Source organism: Protopterus annectens, chromosome 8.part0, assembly GCF_019279795.1.
Source record: "Protopterus annectens isolate FY-2018-M chromosome 8.part0, PAN1.0, whole genome shotgun sequence".
Taxonomy (NCBI): domain Eukaryota; kingdom Metazoa; phylum Chordata; order Ceratodontiformes; family Protopteridae; genus Protopterus; species Protopterus annectens.
In genome coordinates this window covers 1,489,956,717-1,489,982,428 of record NC_056741.1, presented here as the reverse complement: position 1 = coordinate 1,489,982,428, position 25,712 = coordinate 1,489,956,717, and the positions used below count along the sequence as shown (strand labels likewise).

Sequence of the window (25,712 nt, the reverse complement as noted above, 5' to 3'; positions counted from 1 at the left end):
ATTGAGGATGATAGAGCTAAGCAGTGCCTTAATGATGAACTAAATGCTCAGTGGGATATTGCAAAAGAGAACTCCTGAGCTAAAGTAGAAGGCATTGGGAGGTAGAACTCCATGATAAAAGGCAGGAGAGTATTATAGTTATGACTGGTGTTATTAGATAACTGTTAAAGACCTTACCCTGAGGTGCTTGCATTGTGAGATGGAAAGGGTGAGTGATTCTTATATGTAACATGCTTGAGAAAAAGAGATCAACGTAGTCCTTCATCTGGCAAGTTATAATAAGGGAAAGCAACAAAACTGTATTTTAGTGGAAATGTATCAAAGCAAAACAAAAATTGCAAAACAAAAATAAGCCAATAACACATGAAAATGACCTTTAAGCAACAGTGACTGTGAAAGCTGCACTAGTTGATTAGTTTGTGTGTTTGGGGTGTGTATGTGTGTGTTTTGATGTGCAGTTGTGATTATATGGAACATTCTAAAAACTTTACCTCTAGATAATGCTGTGGCCCACTTCAACATAACCTTCTTAAATCTCCTAGACTACCATACTCCTTTAAGGACTAAAAGAATAAAACTAAAAACCACCCCCTGGCTAACCAAAAACACACTAACAGCCATGCGACATAGAGATAAAGTCTGGGCACTTTACCAGAAAAATAAATCTCCACTCATCCATAATGAATTCAAAACACTTAGAAACAAAGTAAAAAAGCTTATTATCACCGATCGACAAAACTACTTTTCCATACTCCAAAATACTAATAAAACAAATCCTCAGAAATTCTGGAAAGGAATCTCTACCCTTATCAATCCTGGCAAAACAGTCAACCCCAGCCCAGATCCCAATGCTACTGACATGGACTTGGCTACACAATTCAACTCTTTTTTCATTAACTCTATTTCCAAACTAACCTCTTCATTCTCCAACACCACCGCATCCTCGACTTCACCCCCATCCTCCTCTACTAACACCCTTCCCTCCACTCCCATCACCACTCTCACTTCCTCTCCAATACCACCACCCTCTAATACCCTACCTCCCCTTTCTCCACCTTTCTCACTAAAACCTATTCCCACATCTACCATAAAAAACTCCTCCAGAAACTAAAGCCATGCTCTAATGCCCCAGACAATATTCCTTCATACTTCCTTAGCATAGCTGCAGAAGCCATTGCCTACCCTATTAGTATTCTAATCAACTGCTCTATCCAAGAAAGCATAGTACCCCAAATTTGGAAAAAGGCCTTTATCATACCTTTGCATAAAGGTGGCAATAATAACAATACTACAAACTTCCGTCCCATAGCTATCCTGTCTCCCATCTCTAAACTCCTAGAAAAGTGTATCCATCTGCAGCTCCTACCTTACCTCTTAGACAATCACCTGCTGACTCCAACTCAGCATGGTTTTAGACCCGGCCATAGCACTATGACAGCCCTCCTCTCCTTCTTAGAAACTATAGATAAAGCCCGGGACACTGGTCACATTGTTTCTACCCTGCTACTGGACCTCTCAAAGGCCTTTGACACTATCTCTCACAAACTACTTTTAACTAAACTCTCCCAGTTTAACTTATCTCCTTCCTCATTGAACTGGTTCTCTAGTTACTTATCTAATAGATTTCAAGCAGTTAAATGGGAAAAAGCCACCTCCTCATTTCTTAACACCCCAACTGGGGTCCCCCAAGGTTCCATATTGGGTCCTCTTCTATTTAACATATTCATAAATGACTTCCGCAATTCTATCCTATTCTCTAATATCATCCAGTATGCAGATGATTCAACTATTATCTGCTCTGCCACATCCATCCCAGTTCTCCAAAAGCTTACACAAGATGCATTCTCAATCACTGAACAATGGATGAAAGAAAACCACCTAGCACTCAATGCCTCTAAAACCAAATTAATGGTATTTACTCCCTCTAAACTCATCTCTATCAACACAAACTCTTTTTCAATCACTAGCAACAACAACACATCCTTGGAATTGGTGCCAGAGGCTAAGTTACTTGGGGTTCAAATTGATAGTCAGCTTAAATTCAACTCCCACATACAACTAAATATCAAAAAAACTCATCAAAAAATAGGCATGGTCTACCGACAAAATCGTTACCTTACACCCTCTACTAAAATCACTCTCTCTTCCACATTCATTATACCCTCTCTTCTATATGGAGCCCCACTCCTGACTAACCTACAATCGTCCCTCAAAACACAACTTTCCTCATGCTGCAACAAAATAGCCAAATTCGCTACTAGTCATAAAGCATCTACCCACCACTGTTCTTCTCTCCACAAACTAAAATGGCTAGAACTACCCAACCAACTCATCTATTCTCAACTTACTCTTGCTCATAAGCTCATTTTCAAACCCTTCCTTTGTCCATCCCTTTCCTCTGCCTTTAAAATGCACCTCCCCAACAGAGTACTCTGGAATAATAACCAAAATCTAATTGAATTGTACAAACCAACTCGTCCCCCAGGTAAAAATCTCCTGTCCAATGGTCTAGCACGTCTCTGGAACTCCCTACCTCCATCCATTCGTACCACTTTCAACCACTTTATATTCAAAAAATCTCTTCACTCTCATCTACTAACCCAGTGGGAATGCTCCTGCACCCATCCCTCATATCTACTATCCCAGTGGGAATGCTCCTGCACCCATCCATCGTATCTACTATCCCAGTGGGAATGCTCCTGCACCCATCCATCGTATCTACTATCCCAGTGGGAATGCTCCTGCACCCATCCATCGTATCTACTATCCCAGTGGGAATGCTCCTGCACCCATCCATCATATCTACTATCCCAGTGGGAATGCTCCTGCACCCATCCATTGTATCTACTATCCCAGTGGGAATGCTCCTGCACCCATCCATCATATCTACTATCCCAGTGGGAATGCTCCTGCACCCATCCATCATAATCTATACTGCCTTAACTCCTTCCTCCTCCTTTCCATGAACTTCCTTGCTTCTGCCTCTCCTAACTCAAAATAAAAAAAAAAGGTATTACTTTGTTTCCTTTAGCTAGCTACCTAAGACATAATGGCTTCTCAGTATCTCTATTGAAATGTTTTCATTTTCTAGTCTGTATCATCTGTAATGTCACCTGAATGTTATACTCTAACTGTATAATTTTGTAAATATTGTAATATGGATCTCCCTTTTTCTAGTTTGTATAATCTGTAATGTTTCATCACCAGTATGATGCTCTAATTGTATAATTTTGTAAATATTGTACTACGCATCTAAAACCTATGTAACCCTGTTTCTGGAGCTTTTCTCCCCAGGACTCCATTGAAAACGGGTTCATCTTGGCCCAGTGGACTATCCTGGTAAACCAACTGCAAATAAATAAATAAAAATAAAATAAATATGTTTAAGCCCATAATACTTGTACTGCAGATTTGAAAAGAAAGCAGATAGAGGCAGATCTTGAGGAAATGAAGTCAGAAATGTTTAGAGTAGGCATCAGGAAGAGAAAGTGAATGTAAACATACTACTGGGTTAACTAATGAATAGAAATTGTTTAGACATAATGGAAATCTAAGAGGCATTGCTACCTCTTTGTTGAAAATCTGAATTTAAATTTTAATTCGAGTGCACCTGCATTGAGAAGTGTAATTTAAACATTTGCCAGTGCTACATACTGGCCTGAAATAGAGTAATGCACATCAATAGTAATGAAATATGTGTGATTATCAACATAAGTAAGAATGAGGCAGATGACATTATACAATGATAGCTCATTACTATTCAGAAACATGCCTTCTGATTGGTTAGCCCAACCAGTATGTAAATCATAAATTGTGCATATACCAATAGATTGAGTTTCTTCTATTACTGTATGCTAGGGCATACATATCAACTGTCCAGATTTTCATGGCATGTCCAGATATTTGCCTCATATTTTTGGTCTGTTCATAAAATTTGTGTTTTTCCAACAAATCACTGAGGAGTGAAGTCACTAAATAATTACAAGCATTTCATTTTCAGACTTCATATCCTTCAGATAATGCACAAAACCACAGATCTTGTTGTTTTAGCAACTTTCTAAATTTCTAAGAGTTTATTTTGGGGCCTTTGTCCCCTGTTATTTAACACTTTATCCACATTTCTTGACCTAAGAGGTTGAGAGGAATGAAGCAAATAAAAGGAAAATCAGGCACGGTTTGCAGAACTAAAGAAACGTACCTGATTTTCTCTGTATTTCTGTCCCGTCTCTCTCATCCCTCTAAACTGTAAGGATTTTATAGTTAAAAAAAGGCAACAGAGATCTCCTTTTCTCCATTTCTTGTTTTCAACAGCACTGATGTGCTGTGCATGGGAAGGTATGTCCCACATGCATGCATAGTACATCAACAAATGCGGTAGAATGAAGAAACAATATGGGAGAATGCTATAGCACTCTTATACAAAGACATTATTTAAGAAAAGTAAGCAATTTGTTTACTTAAATAATGTCATTCTATAACTCTTGGGTGGGGGCATATGAGGATTTGCCCATGGTTGGCTTTGTGTAATCACGCAGGGTTCATCCTTGTCATCAAAGCACATCCACTGTGTGTAAATCCTCAATATACCCACATATTCTCATCAGTTATTGATTAAGTAGATACCAAGACAGCAGTCTTTTAGTGCAGTCACAGTTATGCTGTACAATGTTTTCGGTGATGAGTAATATATTTTTGGATTTAGACTTGTTGCTTTATAGGACACTTCCCTCTGAGGACAATTAATTGGCTTCACATGGCTGAATTGTAGTTCAGCTACAGAGACACATGTTTTGCAATAAATTTACTATGGCAACAGAGCAGCATACAGCACCATGGCCACAGCTGGAATACTTACATGAAGGGGATGGAATGTGTGTGACTTATCCAGTCTGGATCTCCTATAGTCAATCAGTGGGAGGACTGGCACTGGTGGCTGAAGGTGTTATTAGGATGATCTATTTTACACCTCTCATCTCTCTGGACATGTTACCATGCTACAGCAAGAACAAAATTTGACAGATGCCTGCAGATAATCCCTACTCAAGGATATGCCTACTACTCCCTGTGGGAAAGCTTTTTATCTAGGCAGCATTACCTAAAATATTGGTGCATAAGTGTACCACAGTAATGTACAGGATTTCTGCCATGCTGTTTTATACTTTTATGTATTACAGTTATATAAGTATGTACTGCACACCAAGCACAGCATCCATGACATCTCCTGACATATTAATAAAGGCACTGTGTGCGGGACACTGCATTTTCTCTGACACTGACATGTTTACCAAGCATCCTGTTGTGGGTGTTTGTTGTCCATAGGGTCTTGTCTTGATCCAGTTCTTCACATACCTGCTTTTGCATGGTGTTAATTGAGTTGCTTTATGAAAACAGACAGAAGACAGTACGCCATTTTATCAACCACGTATGTTTAACCCCTACTGCTACAGTTCAGCTCCAGTGCAAGCCAAATATTTGGCATCTGACAAGTATTTATTAATAAAATGCACTCATGTTTCAAGCAATTAATTTGTTGCTTTAGCCCTGCAGTAGCAGATTTATTTTTATTTTTTTTTACTGCAGCAGCAGTTTGAACCAAATTGCATCAGTGACTCTTTGAAGTAGTCATAATGAATGATGTTCCTCAGCACACACCGTGAAGGTATTGTGGTTACTATAAGAAGTGTAAAATGTAAAATCACATCTGCTGAAAATGGTGGAAAAATAACGGCAGCTAAAAATATCAAGGCTGTAGCACAGAGAAAAGAATGAAGGGGAAGTGCAGGGCACACAGTTGTTAAGATTTTCTGACCTATGCTTTTGGTTAGAAAGGGAGTTTTTATTAAAATGAAGGTGCAATATTTTTTTGTCCATTTTAGTTTTCCAGTAATTTCTATTGACTTTTTTATTATAGTGTCTATTTACATTTCTTCTGTGGTAGCAATCAGCAGATTGGGTAACAAAGTTTTGTTTTTCTTGGAATTACTGTAGATCTACATATGGAAATGTCAGTATGGCCAATGGGAACAATTATTTTCTTAATATTGTGCAATGACTGGCTATGGATAAAAGCACAATGTTTAAGAAGAACACCAGTAAACCTAAATAAAAGAATAGTAGCCAGGAATTAAACTGTATGACTTTCTCCAAAAAAATCTTAATATACAGTTGCACATTTATAATCTTTACCCTTATACATTTTCTTACAATCAGATTTTATTTTGACTGTAACGAACTGTGCAGTAATTAGTCAGCCAGGGTTCCTCCTCACAATATAAGGCATAGTAATTAAAAACTATTGCAGAAATACATGGCATTAGGATGGCTAGAAAGGTTCTTCTACATAAGCTCAGATTCTATGCAGTAGTTATAAAGGGAACTAAGGTGGGGGGGTTACAGCGATCATCTTTCAAGACCTCTTGGAAACTGCAAAGTCTAATGGGATGTGGAAAATAAGCAGATGTGCTACATTTAAAACTGTATGCCAGAAAGGAACCAGAAACAACTTCTTACTGGAATTGTGGGCAGTTTAGTAAATAAGTACAGCCCATCATGAATCGCCATGAAAATTCTTAACTGTTGATTATTTTACTAATAGTTTCAACTGCTGTTTAGAGATATGCACCAAAAAGCTAACATTTTCAAATAACCATTATGACTTCATGTCAGAATCTGTAGTTACGACCAGTTTAAAAAACAATGAATAATTATAAAGGCACATTCCTTGGGATTTTGTTTCATTGATGTCATATGTGGTTAGTAGAGTAACCACTTCTATTTTTGTTGCTTCAGGCACTCATTGCATGTTCTCCTCAATAGTCTTTCATGTCAGGGTTATGGGGACACATTAAACACATTGTATAAAAATTAACTTTATCGTCCCAATTCCAGAACTGTGCTAAAACACTCACATAACTACTCCACTAATGGCAAAGTGGAGGCAGAAATGCATGCAAAACAAAATATAACCATGACTACTGACTTACTACTTTTAGGAAGAAAATGGCAGCACTCTTGCTCTTATTTTCTCAAGGCAAGACAAATCTCTTCCTCACTATTTATTACATGATTTATTCACATGTCCAGAACTATCCATCAAGCAACAATTTTATATTGCCCTCATTGGCCTGTAAATCTTCCAGATAATTTACCAATTTGCATACCAGCCTGCTCCAACTTCTCTCTTACTGAACCAAAAGATAATCCTTCAGTTATCTTAATAATCAGTTATTTAAAATAAACAGAAAACTGTGGAGTACTTCTAGAATTCAACTGAATCCTTTATTTATAGCCTTAACAAGTAATCAGTTTAGTATTAGTGGTATATAGTGGGCCTACTGCAAGTGCTCATGTGCTGCTAGCTTGAGATGCACTTGCCCTATGCTACTTTCTCTAATTGGCAAGTGTCCTAACTCCCACCATCCCGACAGCCCGATCCTTGTAAATTATCTACCTCATCCACCACCTGACCCTACTTAACTACATAGCCTTACCAGATCCTAACTCTAATCATAAAAACTCCCACCCAGTCCCTGACCTTAACCATAGGACTCTCATCCCTAACCCAAATCCATGAGTACTCCTTAAATCTAAGGGTCCGTTTTTGCAGCTTCGCTATTTCCTCAACTGTGGAGCGAAGGTTATGGACTGGGTTAAGGTAAGTGTGCGAATGAAGGTGTGTGTGCAATTGGGCATGGGTTTGGTGTGTTAGGGTTAGGATGCAGCTCAGGTAAATGTGCGATTGTGTGGATGTGAGGGTTAGGGTGGGGTAGGTGAGTTATGGTTAAGGAGTGGGTAAGCTGAGTGTGCTATAGTTAGGGACCTTAGGGTTAGGGTTGGTTTAAGGTAAGTGGGTAGCTAGTGGTGTATGTCTGGTTTAGTGTAGAGTTTTGTGAAGTGTATATGTGTGTATTATTTATTTTGGTGTGCTTGACTTGTGTTTATGTTTGTCAGAACAGCAAATATTTTCCCTCGGAAAAAATTTGCTATTCTGACTGTTCGGTTTTCTGGTGTTTCGATTGAATGGGGTCAGTATGATAACATTCAATGTTTTTAGACTTCGATGTTATAATATAGACCCAAATCTAAAGCTCCACTCCTCATCTCCCTAAACCTAAAGGTCCTGTTTGCTCTCTGGCACTAAAACAGTAATCCTAGCCCCAAACTCTAAACAACCATCAACCCTCCCTAAACCTAACCCTCTCTCCTGCTGCTAAAGTTTTGATCATTCCATAATCCTAAAACTTCCCTCCCAGTCCCTAACCCTAAAACTCACTTTCCACTTCCTCAGCCTAAAACTCTCCTTCAACTTTCTAAGCCTGAACTCTCTTTCTGCTACCTAAACCTAAAGCCCCCATCCCAATTGCTACCAAACTCACAGCCTGTACTCCCATCTCCATGGCCACTGCATTAACCTTGTTAGAACTTGAATAATGTGTTTGGGTGAGGTGCATCAAATCCACTCTTTTCTCAAGCCTGCCTCAGCTCACTTGAGCACAGTATTTGAGTAAGAGAGGTGTTGTATCAACTCCACTCTTTTCCAAAAGCTACCTCAGCTCACTTCAGCTCAATATTTGAGTAAGAGTATGTGTAGATGCCATGAGATTTACAAATCACCTGCGTCCCTGGCTACAAGGTAGCGGTATATGAACAGCTGGGGCCTAGATGACTGTAGTGCAGCTATATACAATGCTAGTGCAGAATTATTAGCACTCTGATTAAAACAGCAGAATTCAGTATTAATGTAGAATGCAGAGCACACAACTGTCTAGTAAGCATTATACACAACTAACTGGGGAAAACTAGTGCAATTAACACTTATTCTTTAGGAACTGGAGACCAGCTTATGCAGTGCTGAAGGGGCCTCCTGCAGCAGCACTAACAAGAGTTTGATTCCTTACTTGCGGATTTGTCCTTAGCTTTGAGATGCAATACTTAAGCATATAGTTGTTAGCTTGTTCTTTCTTTGCTTACAGGTATTCCTCCAAAATGGACACCAAAACATGGGTATCCGGTATCCTAGTTAGTAGGGGAATGTTTTCTTAATTCATTAACCATGGTTTCTTTACCCGCGGTGGTGGTTGTGTGGTAGCAATGTTGCCTCACAGTAAGACGCTGTCTGGTTTGATTCTCAGTTAGAGTGTCTTCTGCGTGGAGACATGCATGAATGAGCGTACCTTCGTTGAAGGTTGTGCATCAGGGCTGGTAACTCAGCACGTAAAAATCAACTACCAATCATTAGCGGACCGGAGTTCCGCTGTGGCGACCCCTAACCGGGAAAAGCCGAAAGGCACAACATTAACCATGGTTTCTTTGTGAATAGTGTAGTATCAAAAGAAACAGATGAACAAGTTTTGCTGAATTATGCATTTCACAAATTTAAGTCTGTGGAGCAGTAAGAGACAAAAATGGTTTATCTAAAAATATCAGTTTTCCATTGTGAACTACGGTACTCAACCAATACATTTTTCTGAATACTTCAAATAAACATTATGGATTACAGAAGCAATAAGGAGTCTATTAATGTCTACAGGAATTGTTACAACATGGACCTAAACACAGCTTGTTTACAAGTGTGATTTACCATATTAAAATCAAAATTTGTAGTTGTAGAGACAGCTTATGAAACTGATACACAGGTTCATATGTAAGTACTTTGGCAGTCAGTTTAAAGACAATTACTTGCCTAAAAAAATACACTCATCTTACCTTGTTGGAGGCTGGAGGAAGTTAAGATAGAACAGGGAAGAATTTGAGGCCATCCAGTTATCTAGGTTTACCTTGAAGGTGGGAAGGGTTCTACTCTGTTTGACATGTAGTGGAAGTTTTCTCCAGAGGTGAGGGATATAGTGGGGTTGGAATCTAATACTCTGCATCTTGTTTGTCTGTTGATGAAGATTTAAGCTCCTTTAACTAGGAATTTGTGGTACCATTTGTTCTGTGAAGAAATAGGAGATTAAAGAGGATTGGATCTTTCATAGCTTGAAAGACTAGACACAGATTTCTCCACTGACGAGCCACGGTATAAGAGACTGAGTGAAGGACTACAAGTCTGTCCTGATAATTAAGATTTTTGAGGACAATGATCTTTTTAATTATGTTGAGTGATATGCTTAGACAAATACATTACAAAATGTGCATTATAGTTAGTAATGGATCTGATTAGATATGAATAAAAGGGAATTAAGACTTCCTTGGATCTGGTGTAATGCCTTTGGAAATTAGATGAGCTACAGAAAGATTTCTAAACTACTCTGGAGACATAATGGTCAAATGATAAGGATTTATCAGCCGAAGAGGCTAGATCCTCTACAACAGTGTCTGATTGGAGGGGTGCGCCACATATATGGTATGTGAAAATGCCAAAATGAACTATTCTACGTTTGTTTCACATTTAATTTGAGGTCTTTGTCCTCATATCAATTGTTAGCATGGTCTAACCCATGTCTGAACAACTGTGGGTCAGTGGAAGATCAAAAAAACACCCAGCTTGCAGTCATCTGCAAATGTAGATAACCAGAGTTCAGGAGTATTGGTCTGAAGGACTTTGAAATAGTTAACAAAAAGGAGAGGGACCAACACTGAGTCCTGTGGTGGCTTTCAGAAGTGGCATCTGCAACTCTAACCGCAAGGGTTCTCTCAGACAACCAGTTTTCCACAGTGCAACTTAAGGACTTATATTCAGATTTACAAGTTTGTCAATAATGCCTGCATGGGGAATAGTATCTAAGACCTTGATCAGGTCCAGATATGCTGTATGTACTGCATACCCACTATCCATTGCTTTGGTCACTTTTTCAAAGAAATTTATAAGGTTAGACAGTGTCTAGTGTATAGATTAGTGAGGTTTGAGAATACACACCATATCTTTACATATGAGGCTAATGAGACTAATACATTTTTAGTTATTAGAGTCTGAGGTTGTCCCGCCCTTGTGTAATGGCATTCCAATGGTTGTGTTCCAGGCTTCAAAAACATAACCAGTGAAAAGGTTTAGATTAGAGAGAAGGGGTTCAGATAGGCCATATTTGACACTGATAATCAGGAGACTTGATACAGTATCAGGACATATGGATGAAGTATTCCTAGCTTTTGAGATGGCTGAAAGAACTTGTCTCATAGTAATTATGGGGTGGCTGGGAGTGTAGAACCTATGGTATTGCTATAATTGTAGGTGTAGTAAAATGTGTACTACATTTGTCAGCTAGGATATTGACTTCCTTTTCATCAGAGTATGCACTATTATTGTGAACTATCTCTGAAAAATGTTGGGTATTAGTTCTTAACTTTCTGACATGGTTAAAGAAAGATATGTACTGATTTTTGGATTTAGTGACAATTTTAAGTTCATAATCAGCTTTGAGCTTCCTAATGGTTCCCTTAAGCTCTTTACTAGCTTACTTAAGAATGTTCCCAAGGCAAGCAGAATGAAACCTCTTACAAGCATAAGCAATTTCTTTGTTATGGTACATTATTTATTACTATGGGCCTTCTACTACAGGGGTTTGTTTTAAAATTTCTCATATTTGGCGTGAATAGGGACTGCTTTATCAATTACAACTACTTATATTTCGTTGTAGATGGGGTGGCTTTTGGAGGGATGTGTGCATTTTTAAATGTGTCATGAGACAGGAAAGTGCATCAATTTGAAACAATGAGAATGAAATGGAAATCTCTGCCTTCCTCCCCGAGTGTGAACAGATCAAACACGCAAATATAACCATGAATATTGATTCATTCCTTTGCAAAATAATTATTTACTTGAAAATACTGGAACTTGAAATGTCAATATTTACATTAGGAGATGTGTGTGTGTGTGTGTGTGTGTGTGTGTGTGTGTGTGTGTGTGTGTGTGTGCACGCATGCATGTGAGAGATTGGCAGGCCCTGACATACTTTGCATGTAATACTCTGTTTGTAATACTCAGCAGTAGTGCAGCTAAGCAAAGGGGGCAGCCACCACAGGCAAAAAGTGTTAGGGGCATAACCAGCCAATCACAACTGCCCTTCAGTGCATACTGGCTCTTAGAAATAAATGCAGGTATTGGATTTGCAGTCAAAACTGAATGTTGTGGTGCTCAGCATGTGATTTAAATTGCAGTTACTGCTTACCACAGTTTAAGATGATATGAGCTGTTTTTGTTTTGCTTTTCAAGTTCAGAGAAAAATATAATTTTGGGAGAGAAGTGGTGCAATCGGGGGTGGGGGTGGCACTCAGTATTTCTGGTAAAAGTTATTTGGCTTGCTGTGCTGCCAGTTTTTGCAGGAAAGCTAATTTTCGTTATGAAGATAGATTTCAACTGATTAGAATCTGTGACCGTCTATATATTTGAATTACCCAGTGTCATGGTAAATATCCTAATCTGAGAAATTCTTTTGATGGTTTGATCGCTTCTTTACACTTTTGTCTATCATTTGTTTTACTTGTATTAGCTCATGATATCACAAATATTTTGAAATGGTTTCAAAACTTTTTTCCTGGTCCTCTGCAGAAATGGCCTATACCTACCCAAGCTGACCAAGTGAGCAATTTGAGCTACATATGTAAGTAAATAAATAAATAAACAAACAAACAAATAAATACATTTCACCAGTAAATATACCACGTTCATCACTATCCATGAAAGTGATTTTATCCAGATAACTGGATTATGTTTTTGCATATTTTTTGATCACACTGCTTTTCTTTATCATCTTTCCACAAGGTTACCCTTTAAATTAGCCATTGCTGCTCAGTGTTCTTTCATGGCAAAATATTAGCATAAACAAATGTACTTATTTTCAACTATCTCAAACAAATATAGTACAGTATAGTAATATTAAAGTGTCTACTGGCATGTTTTTCTATTTTACTGGTTAATTCTGTCCATTCATAAATCTGCAGTTTTACCCACTGACCATTGTAGTGACTTGCATCCTTTTCTTGTCTGCCTAAGTGTGCCTTTGTCTTTACCTATCTCCTTTACCTGTCTCCCTCTGTCACTGTCCCTCACATATTAAATCATGCTTTGTTGACTGGATTAGTCTTGGTAGGTGAATACTCCCTAGGTGATATTCACACTAACCAGTAGAAATTTGACCAGGGTACTGGTTAATGTTCCCTGCTCTTTCTGATAAATGCCATAGAATCTTTTACATCCATCTTAGCTACTGCCAGCTCAGGCAGATAGGATATTGGTTTAACACTTCATTCAAAGGATGGTGCACTCAGGAATGCAGCACTCCCCTTATACTGCAATAGTATCAAGTACCTGGTGTGGGAATAGGACCTACAATCTTCCGACCTTCCAGCACAAATGTGAGTTTGCAACCTGTTGAGCCTCTGGCGCTGACATATTAATAATGTCCTCAAGTGGACATAATATTTTCAGCAGTGATGTGCATTTCAATTCATTCTGACATTTATAACAATATTTTTGTAAATGTGTTACACTGATGAGTTCTATTTAATGCAGAACCTCAGCAGACATGTTATCTTGACTTTATTCTGAACTTTTGATTCTAGTAGGAAAAAGACAAAGTAAAGCATTACAATTTTTTCTTCGTATAGTTAGCTATATTGTAGTAGTAAAAATTTGAAAAATAAATGTTACAATAACTGCATTCTTATACATGGGCAAGTGTTTATCTATTCCCAACCAAACCAGTGGTCACAAGAAATGCTCAGAAGAACAACTGGATTTTTTTTTAAAGTTAAATGGAGAATGACAAAAAGGCGGGAATAAAGAATGTGAAAATATTAATAATAATAATAGTAATAATAATAATAATAATAATAATAGAAGTAGTAGTAGTAGTAACTGGTACCTGACAGGCATCTATCCTTCCTTCAGGATATCCAGCGCAGAGCATCCTAGGTGTGATTTCTCCATTGTACATGCAGGAACTGTTACATTTTTTGCTGTTGATCAGAGGCACTACAGCTTCCCTTAGCATGTCAGGTGTGTTATCTAGTAATAAAAAGAGAATTATACATCAAAGAACCCTCTCTGCTGAATTGCCTGAGATTTTATATCTATTTGATGATTTAAGAATGCTTTAGACCTGATTGCTAACTTGTACCATCTGTTTATGATGGCACAAGAATATAACATATATATGTTTTTTTCCTATCTGACAGCAAACATTCTTGGATATGTATACTTAACTTTTGATTGAATATTTTATTAAATCTTTGCATTTTGCAAAAGGAAAAAAATACAATACGATTTCACACGGACCTGATAATGCTTCAGTAGTAATAAACTTAATACTGTAAGAAAATACATTATTTTCCAGTTAGGATATTGCATCACCCTGATACATATATTCATTTAATTGTATTTAATGGTTTTCTTAAAGTCATGAGGATAAGCACAATTTTCATAAACTGTGTATATTCCAAACATTAACAAAAGTCCTTAATAAGGACTCATTTGTAGTCTATTTAAAACTAGACGTATTACAATCGGGTTTATATGGCTTCATCAAGTTTTCAGAAACTCAAAATTCATATGATCAAAACCATTTTACCAAGTTTCTGAATACTCGAAATATGAACCCCCAGCAAATTATATATACAAACTCCAAGATTGCACTACAGTGGGGAAAAGTGTAAATAATTGGATACCCACTGTACTGTGATCTATGTAGAACTGCTTCAAAGGGAAATTTGCCCTTTCCCCCACTAATTTGCAAGGGTATGGGGAAGGGGCTTGCCCCCTCCCCCACAAAAGCATAGATTTGTTTTTTTTTTCTTTTTATATAAACTTGAAATTGTTTTTACCATATAAATTTCAAGTTTCTGAAAACTGAAAGTCATATAAACCCATTGCAATCATGGCTAAAATACAATATTCACAATATTTTAGTCACAAAATATAATATAAATTTCTAGTTAAAACAGGTTCAAGCAAATTATTAATCTAGGGGTGGGATTTGCTTATAACTTGGAAACACAAATGATTTCATGATATTTTAGCTATGCAGAGGTAAAATGGCCTTATATGCAGAAAACACTTCACATGCACCACTGGTTGCTGGTGACTTCAAACTGGGGGGGGGGGGGTGGTGGCTGCAGGAAACTACTGAATGTGTTGAGTTAATTGGAACAGGGTGAGAGACAATTATGGCAGATCTATAGCCCTGAACACTAACTGTGATCAAACAGATGTGGTCATTAACTATCATCACACTGACTAACTCAATACCCACTCTTAATGGCCACTTTGTATACATCTCAGATGTCCGACTGCACTCATCAAGGTCAGCCACCAGTTCAAGTGAGTGGGAAAGGACTCCATTATGCCCCCAATGCTGCCTCCAGCACCTCCTCATTGTCTCTCCCTTGAACTTCCTCCCAACGTGGCCCCACACCCTGCAGGTAGATTATCTTTTCATTTTTAACACTTAGTTTTACTTTTTAGCTTTCCCCCATTCTGGCCAAACTTACATTGTGGTAAATGTGGAAGAAGTAACTGCATTATATCTGGCTCCAAGTTCTAGAATTGTAGATGGTCTGAGGTGTACAAAAATCATTAATGTTTTCTGTTGTTTGTCTTTCGGCTTTTGCCAGTAAGGGGTTACCACAGCGGAACTCCGGTCCGCTAATGACTGGCAGTAGATTTTTACGAAACGCCAAGGTGCCAGCTCAATGCCCAACCTTCAACGAAGGCACGCGCATTTACGCATGCATATCTTTCAAACACTACCCAACCACGGGGAGGACATGCAGACCCCACACAGAAGGCACTCCCAAGCCCAGCTGAGAATCGAACGGGAGAAGCTCTTGCTGTGAGGTAATGACGCTACCGCCGTACCACTGCGGCAACAGTACAAAAATCATTAATAAGGAAATTAATTCAGTCTTATTTTTTTTTTTTAAAGCAAACTAAGTTGTACATAAAGCTTAATGTTCAGTGCTAACAAAATAGCAGGTCCCAATAAACTGACATAGCTAACACAATGATATACAAATCCTATCTGGGAACAGTACAGGCATTCCTATCCTCCAAAGAATATAGTTACCTTCTGAATGTTCATAGGTTCATAGGTAGGTACTAAGCTATTGGCCCTAGGGCCTATACAAGACCAGCCAAAAAGGTACCCTGGCTTTCGCCACCCAAGAAAATTATTTTCCTGTGCCCCTGTCGAGCAGAGCCACAGAAGTGATCCCCAGGGTGAATTTCCTATTTCCCATCCAATCACCAAGGTTTTTCTTGAAGAGTGCTAATGAAGAGCTTTGTTTGATATAGACAGGTAGTTTGTTCCAGAGTATGGGAAGTCTCAGGGACAGGAATCTATCCCTCCAGCATGTTCTGTTTATTGTGGTGACAAAGTTTATGTCCCTAGAGTATGTAGATCGGAGGGATTGGGATTTCTTTAACTGGAGCATGTCCAACAGCTCTGGATTTGACATAGCTTTGTATGTTAGGCAGAGATCGCCTCTGAGTAAGTGATATGTGACGGAGTAAAGCTGGAGTCTTTTGACACGGTCTGCGTAGGGCATCTGTTGGAGGCCAGTAATCCTCCTTGTGAGGTATTTCTACAGCCTTTCCAGTTTTTGTAGATGTCTTGTGAGATACATACCAAAAGGGGTGTTGTACTCTATAATGGATCTAATGAGTGACGAGTAGAGGGGAACAATGGCCTCTTTTTTCCTGGATAAGAAACCTTTTGTGATGAAGTGTGCTATGTAGAAGGATTTTCTGACTACTGTGGCGATGTGATTATCAAAGGAGAGACTACTGTGTCCCAAGTTAAGAAGACTACCACCTATGTGGTAGCTCATGGGTACAGAGTTTTTACCAAAGGGGATGACAATGCACTTTTTGGCATTGAACTTGAGTCCATGGCTTTGACACCAGGCATCTGTTTCAGTGAGGCCCTTCTGTAGGATGTCCACATTGTTAGGAGTTTCAATTATGGCTTCTAGTTTGCAGTCATCTGCGAACTTTGTTAGCCAAAGACCTTCTGTGTTAGCCTGTACTTCAGAAAAGTAGATACCAAACAGGAGAGGACCCAGGACTGAACCCTGTGGTACTCCACTTGTCACTGGTTTGAAGTGAGATTTGGAGTCTGCTACTTTCACAGTGTGGGTTCTATCAATGAGCCAGTTGGCAACCCATCTTGTGACATAAGGATTTATAGCTAGTTTAGTGAGTTTATCTATAATTCCAGAGTGGAGGATGGTGTCAAAAGCCTTGGCGACATCTAGATAGGCTGTGTGAACCACCTTACCCTCGTCTATGGCTTAGTGACTGCTTCAAAGAAGTCAATCAGGTTTAGGAGACATGATTTTCCTTTTACAAACCTGAACTGTATGGGGTACAGAGATTGGAGATTACCAATGTCTTTGTTTATAAGTTCCATGATGATATGTTCCATGGCTTTGCAGACCAGGCTCATTAGGCTAATGGGACGGTAGTTCCCAGGTTCCGTGGTGGCTCCCTCTTTGTGCAGTGGGATAACCGTCGCTGTGTGACATTCAGTGGGCACAAAGCCTGAAGTGACTCTATGATTGAACATCGTGCTTAGGTGGGGTGCCAGTTCATTCTGTAGTTCATGTAGAATGCAGCCTGGGATGTTGTCAGGTTCCATGGATGCTGTGTTCTTGTCTTTGGAGAGTGTGGTTTTTGCCTGTGCAGCCGTGATTACAGGAACTTTGTATTCTTCTGGTATAGAGATGGACCCGTTAGGGGGTGGGGTGGGGGGTAAAGTTAGCACTGAACCTATCTGCCAGGATGTTGGCAATATCAGTTAATTCTGAATATTTAGTGCCTCTGTGCTGTAACTCAGAGCAGATCTGAGTGTTGTCATTGAGATTCTTGCCATAGCTATAGAATGCTTTGTGGTTGCCTTTCGAATCAGTGGCAATTTTGTTTTCATAATTAGCTTTGGAGGATTTTATGAGGGATCTCAGCTTCTTAATGAGGCTGACCAGGTAGTTCTTCCATTCATGGGATTTTACTCTTTTTTGCAACAGCTTCTTTCTTCTGTTGTAGAGTTTGTTTATGGCAGGGGACCACCAGATTGGCTTCCTTTTTTTGGAGGATAGCATCTTGGATCTGTTAGGGATAGCATGATATATGCACTTGTGTAAGTGCTTATGAAGTGCATTTGTGTAGGATTCAGCAGTTATACCTCTATTATCCATCTGCATGGGTGTTGTGAAGTTTGCTACTTCTGTCTTAAGAAGCGTGAAGTTGGCTTTTGAGAAATTTTTTACGGTGGTCTCCCAAATGGGGGGTGGGATGTGGATGTCTAAACTGATTAGCTTGTGGTTGGATCTGACCAACAAGGAATTGACCTCTGGTTTGAAACATTGGTCACCCATGTTGGTAATGACCAGGTCTAGGATATTACTGCCCCTGGTGGGGGTGTGGATAAGTTTATCCAAAGCATTGGAATTTATGAATTCCAGAAAATGTTGAGCAAAAGAGTTGGTACATGAGTAGTTTTTCCAGTTAATGGTGGGGTAGTTGAAAATGTCCATTATTAGGGTGTTGGGGGTTACCCTAATATTTTCCAGTGCATCAAGAAATGAGGAGTGGGAATCCTGGGGCATGGTGGGGGATCTGTAGCAAGTTACAATTTGGATTTCGGCCTTGCCCAGAGTTAGTTGCACTTGGACAATCTCGGATGCATTATGCTGAGCAACTAGCCAGGAGGTGGATATCCTTAATGAATATGGACACACCTCCACCTTCAGTGTTTCGGTCCAGGTTAGGTGGCCGAAAGGTGCGGTATGAATTACAGCCTGATAATGCAGGGGTGCTCTCTGGAGTCTTGAACCAGGTCTCTGTCACTGCACAGATGTCAACGTTCTCCATTTTAAGGAGTGCCTTGAGTGAATGCATTTTGAGGTTTAGACTTCTAGCATTGAGTAGCATTACCCTCAGATTTTGCTTGCTTGTACCTGTTACGGTGGTGAATTTGTCATTTGAACCTTGCTTAAAAAAGGCACTATAGGGGTGGCAAGAGCCTTAGCCAGTATCTAGAATCCCAAGGGCGACAGGTGCAGGCCACCTCTGACAAGGCATCGTGGTCTGTCGATCATGTCATCCCAGGCAGACAGATACTGGATTCCCTTAGAATGACACCAGAAGCTTAGCCAATTGTTGAAGTCAATCATTTTGTCCTTGTACTGTGGTATCATTCTGGGTGATGACAGGATGCTACTCAGGGCTAGGGTCATACCTGCCTGGGCTACAAGATCGGAGAGCTCCTCCATGTCTCTTTTCATGTAGTCCAGTGAGCTACATCTCAGGTCATTCACACCAACATGGACAATGACAGAGTCATATTTGTTTTTGTTGTGGAGTGACCTGAGTGCGTGCATTATGTGGCAGATCCTGGCACCTGACAGTAACTTTCTCCTTGTTTAGCCTGGTGAGTGGAACATCAGTGTGTCTGGCTATAGAGTCACCTATGATTAGAGTGTTGGGTATGTTGTTATGCCTTATGGGCTGTGGTTGAGTGGCACACTGAGTTTGTGGGCTATGTGTCATTTGGGTTGTGTTGGGGGTGGAGGTTGCATGCATTACTGCTTTGGAGGTCTCTGCTGCTTGAGCAGATTTTTATTGAGAACCTCTGCGAATGTAGGTGTGTGTTTTGTGTTGCTATGTGTGTGTTTTGGTGGTGTAGGTTTTGAGGGACTATGTGATGAGTGTGGTGTGGTGCAAGTATTTATCTTCTCCTCTTGACTGTCTAGTCCAGTCTTGGGTGAAGAGAGCTTTGCTTTCAGTTTGGCTATATAAGTGCATCTCTCACAGGTTGTAGTGTTGGGTGGTAGGAGGAGAGGGTTGTATGTGTATATGAGGCAATTGCTGCATTGCCCCAAGATGCCCAGATTCATCAGGTAGACAGGAGAAAACACCAGGAGATGACCCTTAGACATGCCTGGATAGGTGCTTATTTATTAAGTACTAAAAAATGTTTTCCTCTAGACAAGTGAGGAAAGTTGAGTGCTGTAGTAATTTGTAGCTTATTTAGTGTTTACAATGAGTTCTGAATAAGTACTGAGTTCAAAGAAACAGATTTGAGTGCTAAAACTAAAAAGCTGGCTAGTTCTAAGGGAAAATTTGAAGAACAGACTTTATGTTGTCAGGAATAGCTAAGCCGCGATGCATAAAGTGTATTTTTTTATATAACAGTAGCAAATGAGCAAACTGATTTAAACAAATTAACCAATAAAAAGCTAAAAACTGAGCCCCGCTCCAGCAGTCTTCCATCAGACAAATTCTAACTGCACACTCCTGCCACTAGGGTGCAGGGGAACCTTCTCCAAAAAAAAGATTGTCTGGATTAATGCTCAAGTTATACAAACAAAGCTAGATTCAGCAGGTCTGAATTTAGTCTATGGTACAGCAAACAAAGCATACCAATTTCAGAAAGAAACAGTTTAACTAAGCAGGCACAATAAGTCTTTAACCAGAAACTCCCAACTCAGAAGGGTAGAATCTACCCTGTCCTCCCACAAGAGTGCAGACCACACCTTCTTAATGTAAAATAACTGGCCCAAAGCCCAAGTGCTTATACCAGAACTAATACACTCTTAGAATAACAGACACTAAGTCTTCAATAAGCAACTCCCAACTTAGAAAGATGTAAGCTACCTGTCCTGCCACAGCAGTGCAGACCACAAACCTTCTTAATGTAAAACAACTGGTCTGAAGGCCAAGTGCTTCAACCAAAGGCTTAGAATAACAGTTACAATTTAATCAGGCTACTAACAAGCAGTAATAAATGCAATAAAGTAGGAAGAAACACAAATACCGTAAAAGCAGATGATAAGGTGCAATGTTTTGATCTATAACAATAGAAAATGAGCAAACTGATTTAAACAAATTACCCCATTAACCAGTAAAAAAGCTCAAAACTGAGCCCTGTTCCAGCAGTCTTCAAGTCAGACAAGTTCTAATTGCACACTCCTGCCACTAGGGTGCAGGGGAACCTTCTCAAAAAAAAGATGGCCTGGATTAGTGCTCAAGTTATACAAACAAAGCTAGATTCAGCATACCTGAATCTAGTCTATGCTACAGCAAACAAGGTGTACCAATTTCAGAAAGAAACAGTTCAAATAAGCAGCCACAATAATCTTTTAACCAGAAATTTCCAGCTCAGAAGGGTAGAATCTAACCTCTCCGCCCACAAGAGTGCAGACCACAAACCTTCTTAATGTAAATTATACAATGCCTCTTTCTACGCGCACGCTGCCTGGTGGCCAGCCCAACCAGCCCGTTGTAATCACATAATCACTAAAAAAAAGGTGTCGCCCGCTTTTTTTCCGTTAGTATAAATAAATTAAAAACGCCATGTTAAAAGAGTTTAACATAAGCAACTGAGATCTTGCGATCTCCGCTGCTTTTTTTAGCTAGCTTGTTAAATATGTTTAAATGCGCAGTACAGCACAAAAAATGAAAACATCAAACAGCCTTTTAAATTAAAGGTAGGCATATATGTTAAACATATTTATTATCCCACGAAAAGAGAGATCTTAGTTCTCGAGATCTTTTGCCAACTCCCTGCGCTGCTAGAGCGCTCATGATACATCAAGCAGTACATACGCAACAGACAGCAACCGCCGCAAGGCCAGCAGAGGCATTATACAATGCATTATTTAAGAAAAGTGATTATTTTTCTTAAATAATGTACCCAGGCGTGGGTTATTGCTATAATAACTGGCCTGAAGCCCAAGTACTTAAACCAGAATACACTTTTAGAATAAACACTGAGCCTTCAATCAGCAATTCCCAGTTTAGAAGGATGTAAGCTTCCTGTCCTGCCACAGCAGTGCAGACCACAAACCTTCTTAATGTAAAACAACTGGTCTGAAGCCCAAGTTTTTTTTTTTTTGTTTTAGTAAAGTGCAAGGAGAAAGGAAGGAGGAGCAGAGGTTAAGAACCTAAGGGGGTTGGCCTTCTCAGATGTTCTCTCTGTATTGAGTAGAGTGAACATCAGTCTGGGAGGGGTGTCCCAGATCCAATTTACAGTAGGGGCGGGCAACTGCATAGCCACCAACTATAACAACACCACAAGAATAGGGTGGGGGTGAGGAGAAAAACCGGTTTCAGGACAGATGAGAACAGAAAACAATGCCAGAAATATATAAAACGATTCAGTCAGGCAAAATTCAGACAATGCAAAACTCTGAAAGGTTAAAATGCCAAGAAATATACTTCTCAGTCAGCGATATATTTCTAGTTTGTTTGAAAATGACACTAGCCAAAACCCAGGAGTTTCCAACAGTGAATGAAAGAATTTACAAACAGAAACTATTTTTAAATCAGCAAGCCTTGAAGCAATCAGATAACACAGAAGCTGTTAGACCAGTTTTATAAACTCCACCTCAGAAATAGGGGGTAAGCAGTTTCAGGACAGATGAGAACAGAACACAATGCCAGAAAATATATAAAACAATTCAGTCAGGCAAAATTAAGACATTGCAGAACTCTGAATGGTTAAAATGCCAAGAAATATACTTATCAATCAGCGATATATTTCCAGATTGTTTGAGAATCACACTAGCCAGAACCCAGGAGTTTCCAACAGTGAATGCAAGAATTTACAAACAGAAACTATTTTTAAATCAGCAAGCCTTGAAGTAATCAGATAACACAGAAGCTGGTAGATCAGTTTTATAAACTCCACTTCAGAAATAGGGGGTAAGCAGTTTCAGGACAGATGAGAACAGAAAATAATGCCAGAAAATACATAAAACAATTCAGTCAGACAAAATTAAGACAATGCAGAACTCTGAAAGGTTAAAATGCCAAGAAATATACTTATCAATCAGCGATATATTTCCAGATTGCTTGAGAATCACACTAGTCAGAATCCAGGATTTTCCAACAGTGTATGCAAGAATTTACAAACAGCAACTATTTTTAAATCAGCATGTCCCTCTGATATCAGATTAGGATCAAAGTAAAAGCATAAATAGGAACAGTATGGCTGTCACATTTTCATGCGCCCAAATGGGATATTTTTAATGGACATGCAAGAGTTTGCAGGGAAAACCATACCTGCATACATTGCAAAGGACTGGATTTCTTCTTTTTCTTCAAAATAAAAGGTCACACTTGTAGAATCTGAGATATTTCTCTTGTTTTATATAACATTATGGCATTTCAGATACAAAATACGTATTTTGTAACTATTAGTGGAGTCTTAGGAAATAATTTTTGTCCTAAAATGTTCAGACTTTTTTCATTTCTCATCTTTGATTGGCAGGACATAACTGCTCAAATAGGGCCTGTCCTGCAAAAAAGGGTCAAGTGGTAACCCTAGGCCACAGGCATTTATTATATAGCTCAGAGCAAGTGAATAAAAACTACATAGAGACTTGGAATACATTCAGACACCACACAGAAGGAACCAAAGCTAAAATCCTAAGCTGAGAATCAAACAATGTGACATAGCAGTGCTACTAGCCGCATTCCTGTGTCAGTGAGTTGTTGCTGTCTCATACATCCTGCCTAGACCACCACAGACAAATATTGTGTAAAATGCTGATGTTTGTGATGAAAAGTGAAAAACATAAGGCTATTGCATCATCCTGATACATATATTCATTGGTAATTTTAGAAACACTGCAATCCCTCCCCCACATGCCATTTTCATCACTAGCAACTGCAAGAAACATCAGTTTAAACCAATTTATTGACTAGTCTGCACTCTTATGTCTGGTGTTAAAAAAATAGCCACAGTAAAGTATGCCAGCTAGCTTTACACAAATGCACACTAGTTTTGCAAACCAAGAATGTCTGCTTAATATGAACAAATGACAGTAGATCAGTCATTTGCATTTACCAGCATCCAACAGAAAGTTAAAAAATTATGTGGGAACAAAGGACCAAAATCAGGGACTTGTATATTTATAAAATGTCTAGAAAAGCAGACTTTGGATTATCATGCCTTTTCTGAGGGTTATAAAGTGTAAAACTTAAACTTCTCATTGACCTGCCAGAACAAAAGCACAAATGTTGCAAAGAACACACAAAAATGAGGAAAAATCATAGACATTCTACAAAATTAGGGACAATTAGAAGTATCTATGCCAGCCCCAGATATGGCCATCATTTAGAGTTAACAACTGTGACTGTACACCTTAGAAGTTTGATTGTGATCAAATGAATTAATAAATACAAAAACAACTACTTCACATGAATTCATATTATGAGCTCACTGCTGTTAATATACAATATCAAACCAACTGCAACAATCCTCCAGCACCCTCTCCACCTTTTAGTTCAAGATTCCTGGAGAAAAAATAATAGGAGACGAAGGACCAAAATTAGGGAGAAATATTAGGTTCATAGGTTCATAGGTTGGTACTAGGCTATCAGCCCTAGGGCCTATACAAGCCTAGCCATAACAATTCCCTGGCTATTTCTTCCCACACTATTTACTTCCCTGGACCCCTGTATAGCAGGGTGACTGACATGATCCCCAGGGTGAATTTCCTTTCTCCCATCCAATCGTCAAGGTTCCTTTTGAAGTGGGCCAAAGAGGCACTCTGCTTGATATGTATGGGCAATTTATTCCAGAGTCTGGGGAGTCTCTGGGTCAGGAACCTATCCCTCCAGCATGTTTTGTTTATTGTGATGACAAGGTTTAGATCCCTGGAGCATGTGGCTCTGAGGGATTGGGATTTCTTTAAGTGTAGCATGTCCAACAGCTCTGGGTTTGACATGGCCTTGTATGTTAAGCAGAGATCGCCTCTGAGTAGACGATATGTGACAGAGTATAGCTGGAGTTTTTTAAGGCGGGCAGCATAGGGCATCTGCTTTAGGCCTGTGATTCTTTTAGTGAGGTATTTCTGTGGCCTTTCCAGTTGTTGCAGATGTCTTGAGAGGTGCATACCAAATGGGGCATTGTATTCTATAATGGGTCTAATGAGGGATGAGTACAGTGGGACAATGACCTCCATTTTTCTGGATGAAAAGTCCTTAGTGATGAGGTGTGCCACGTAGAAGGATTTCCTGACTGTTGTGGCGATGTGGTTATCGAAGGTGAGACCACTGTCCACCTGTGTCCCTAAGTCTCTTATCACACTTTCGGTGTTTAGTGTACTGCCACCTATATGGTAATTCACAGGTACATGTTTTTTCCCAAAGGGGATAACTATACATTTCTTGGCATTGAACTTGAAACCATGGATCTGAAACCAAGCATCTGTTAATATAAGGCCCTATTGTAGAGTATCCACATCATTTGGGGATTCAATAATGGCTCCCAGTTTGCAGTCATCTGCAAACTTTTTAGCCACAGTCCCTTAGTGTTGGCCTGTACTTCAGAGAAGTAGATGCCAAACAAGAGCAGTCCCAGGACTGAACCCTGAGGTACTCCACTTGTCACTTGTCTGGAGCTGGATTTGGAGTCGGCTACTTTTACAGTGTGGGTTCTGTCAGTAAGCCAGTTGGCAACTCATTGGGTAATGTAGGGATTAATGTCCAGCTTAGTATGTTTATCTATGATTCCAGAGTTGGGGGGTGGTGTCAAAGGCCTTGGCAAGGTCTAGATAGGCTGTGTGAACTACCTTACCCTTGTCCATGGCTCTGGAGACTGATTTGAAGAAGTCAATCAGGTTCAGGAGACAAGATCGGCCCTTCATGAACCCAAACTGGGTGGGGTCTAGTGTTTGAAGGTTGCCAATGTCTTTGTTTATAAGTTCCATGATAATACGATCCATGGCCTTGCAGATCAGGCTCATCAGATCTTGGGACGGTAGTTTCT

The 25,712-nt window shown here is 39.4% G+C and overlaps 1 protein-coding gene across 1 annotated transcript in view; it reads right to left on the bottom strand.

The window, feature by feature from the left end:
• Positions 1-25,712, bottom strand: part of TMPRSS5 (transmembrane serine protease 5) — an 819,938-nt gene that overhangs the window by 144,511 nt on the left and 649,715 nt on the right. Inside the window, exon 10 of the mRNA XM_044081066.1 lies at positions 13,803-13,945. Within this exon, the coding sequence (XP_043937001.1) occupies positions 13,803-13,945 (143 nt within the window). The remainder of the gene's footprint in view (positions 1-13,802; positions 13,946-25,712) is intronic.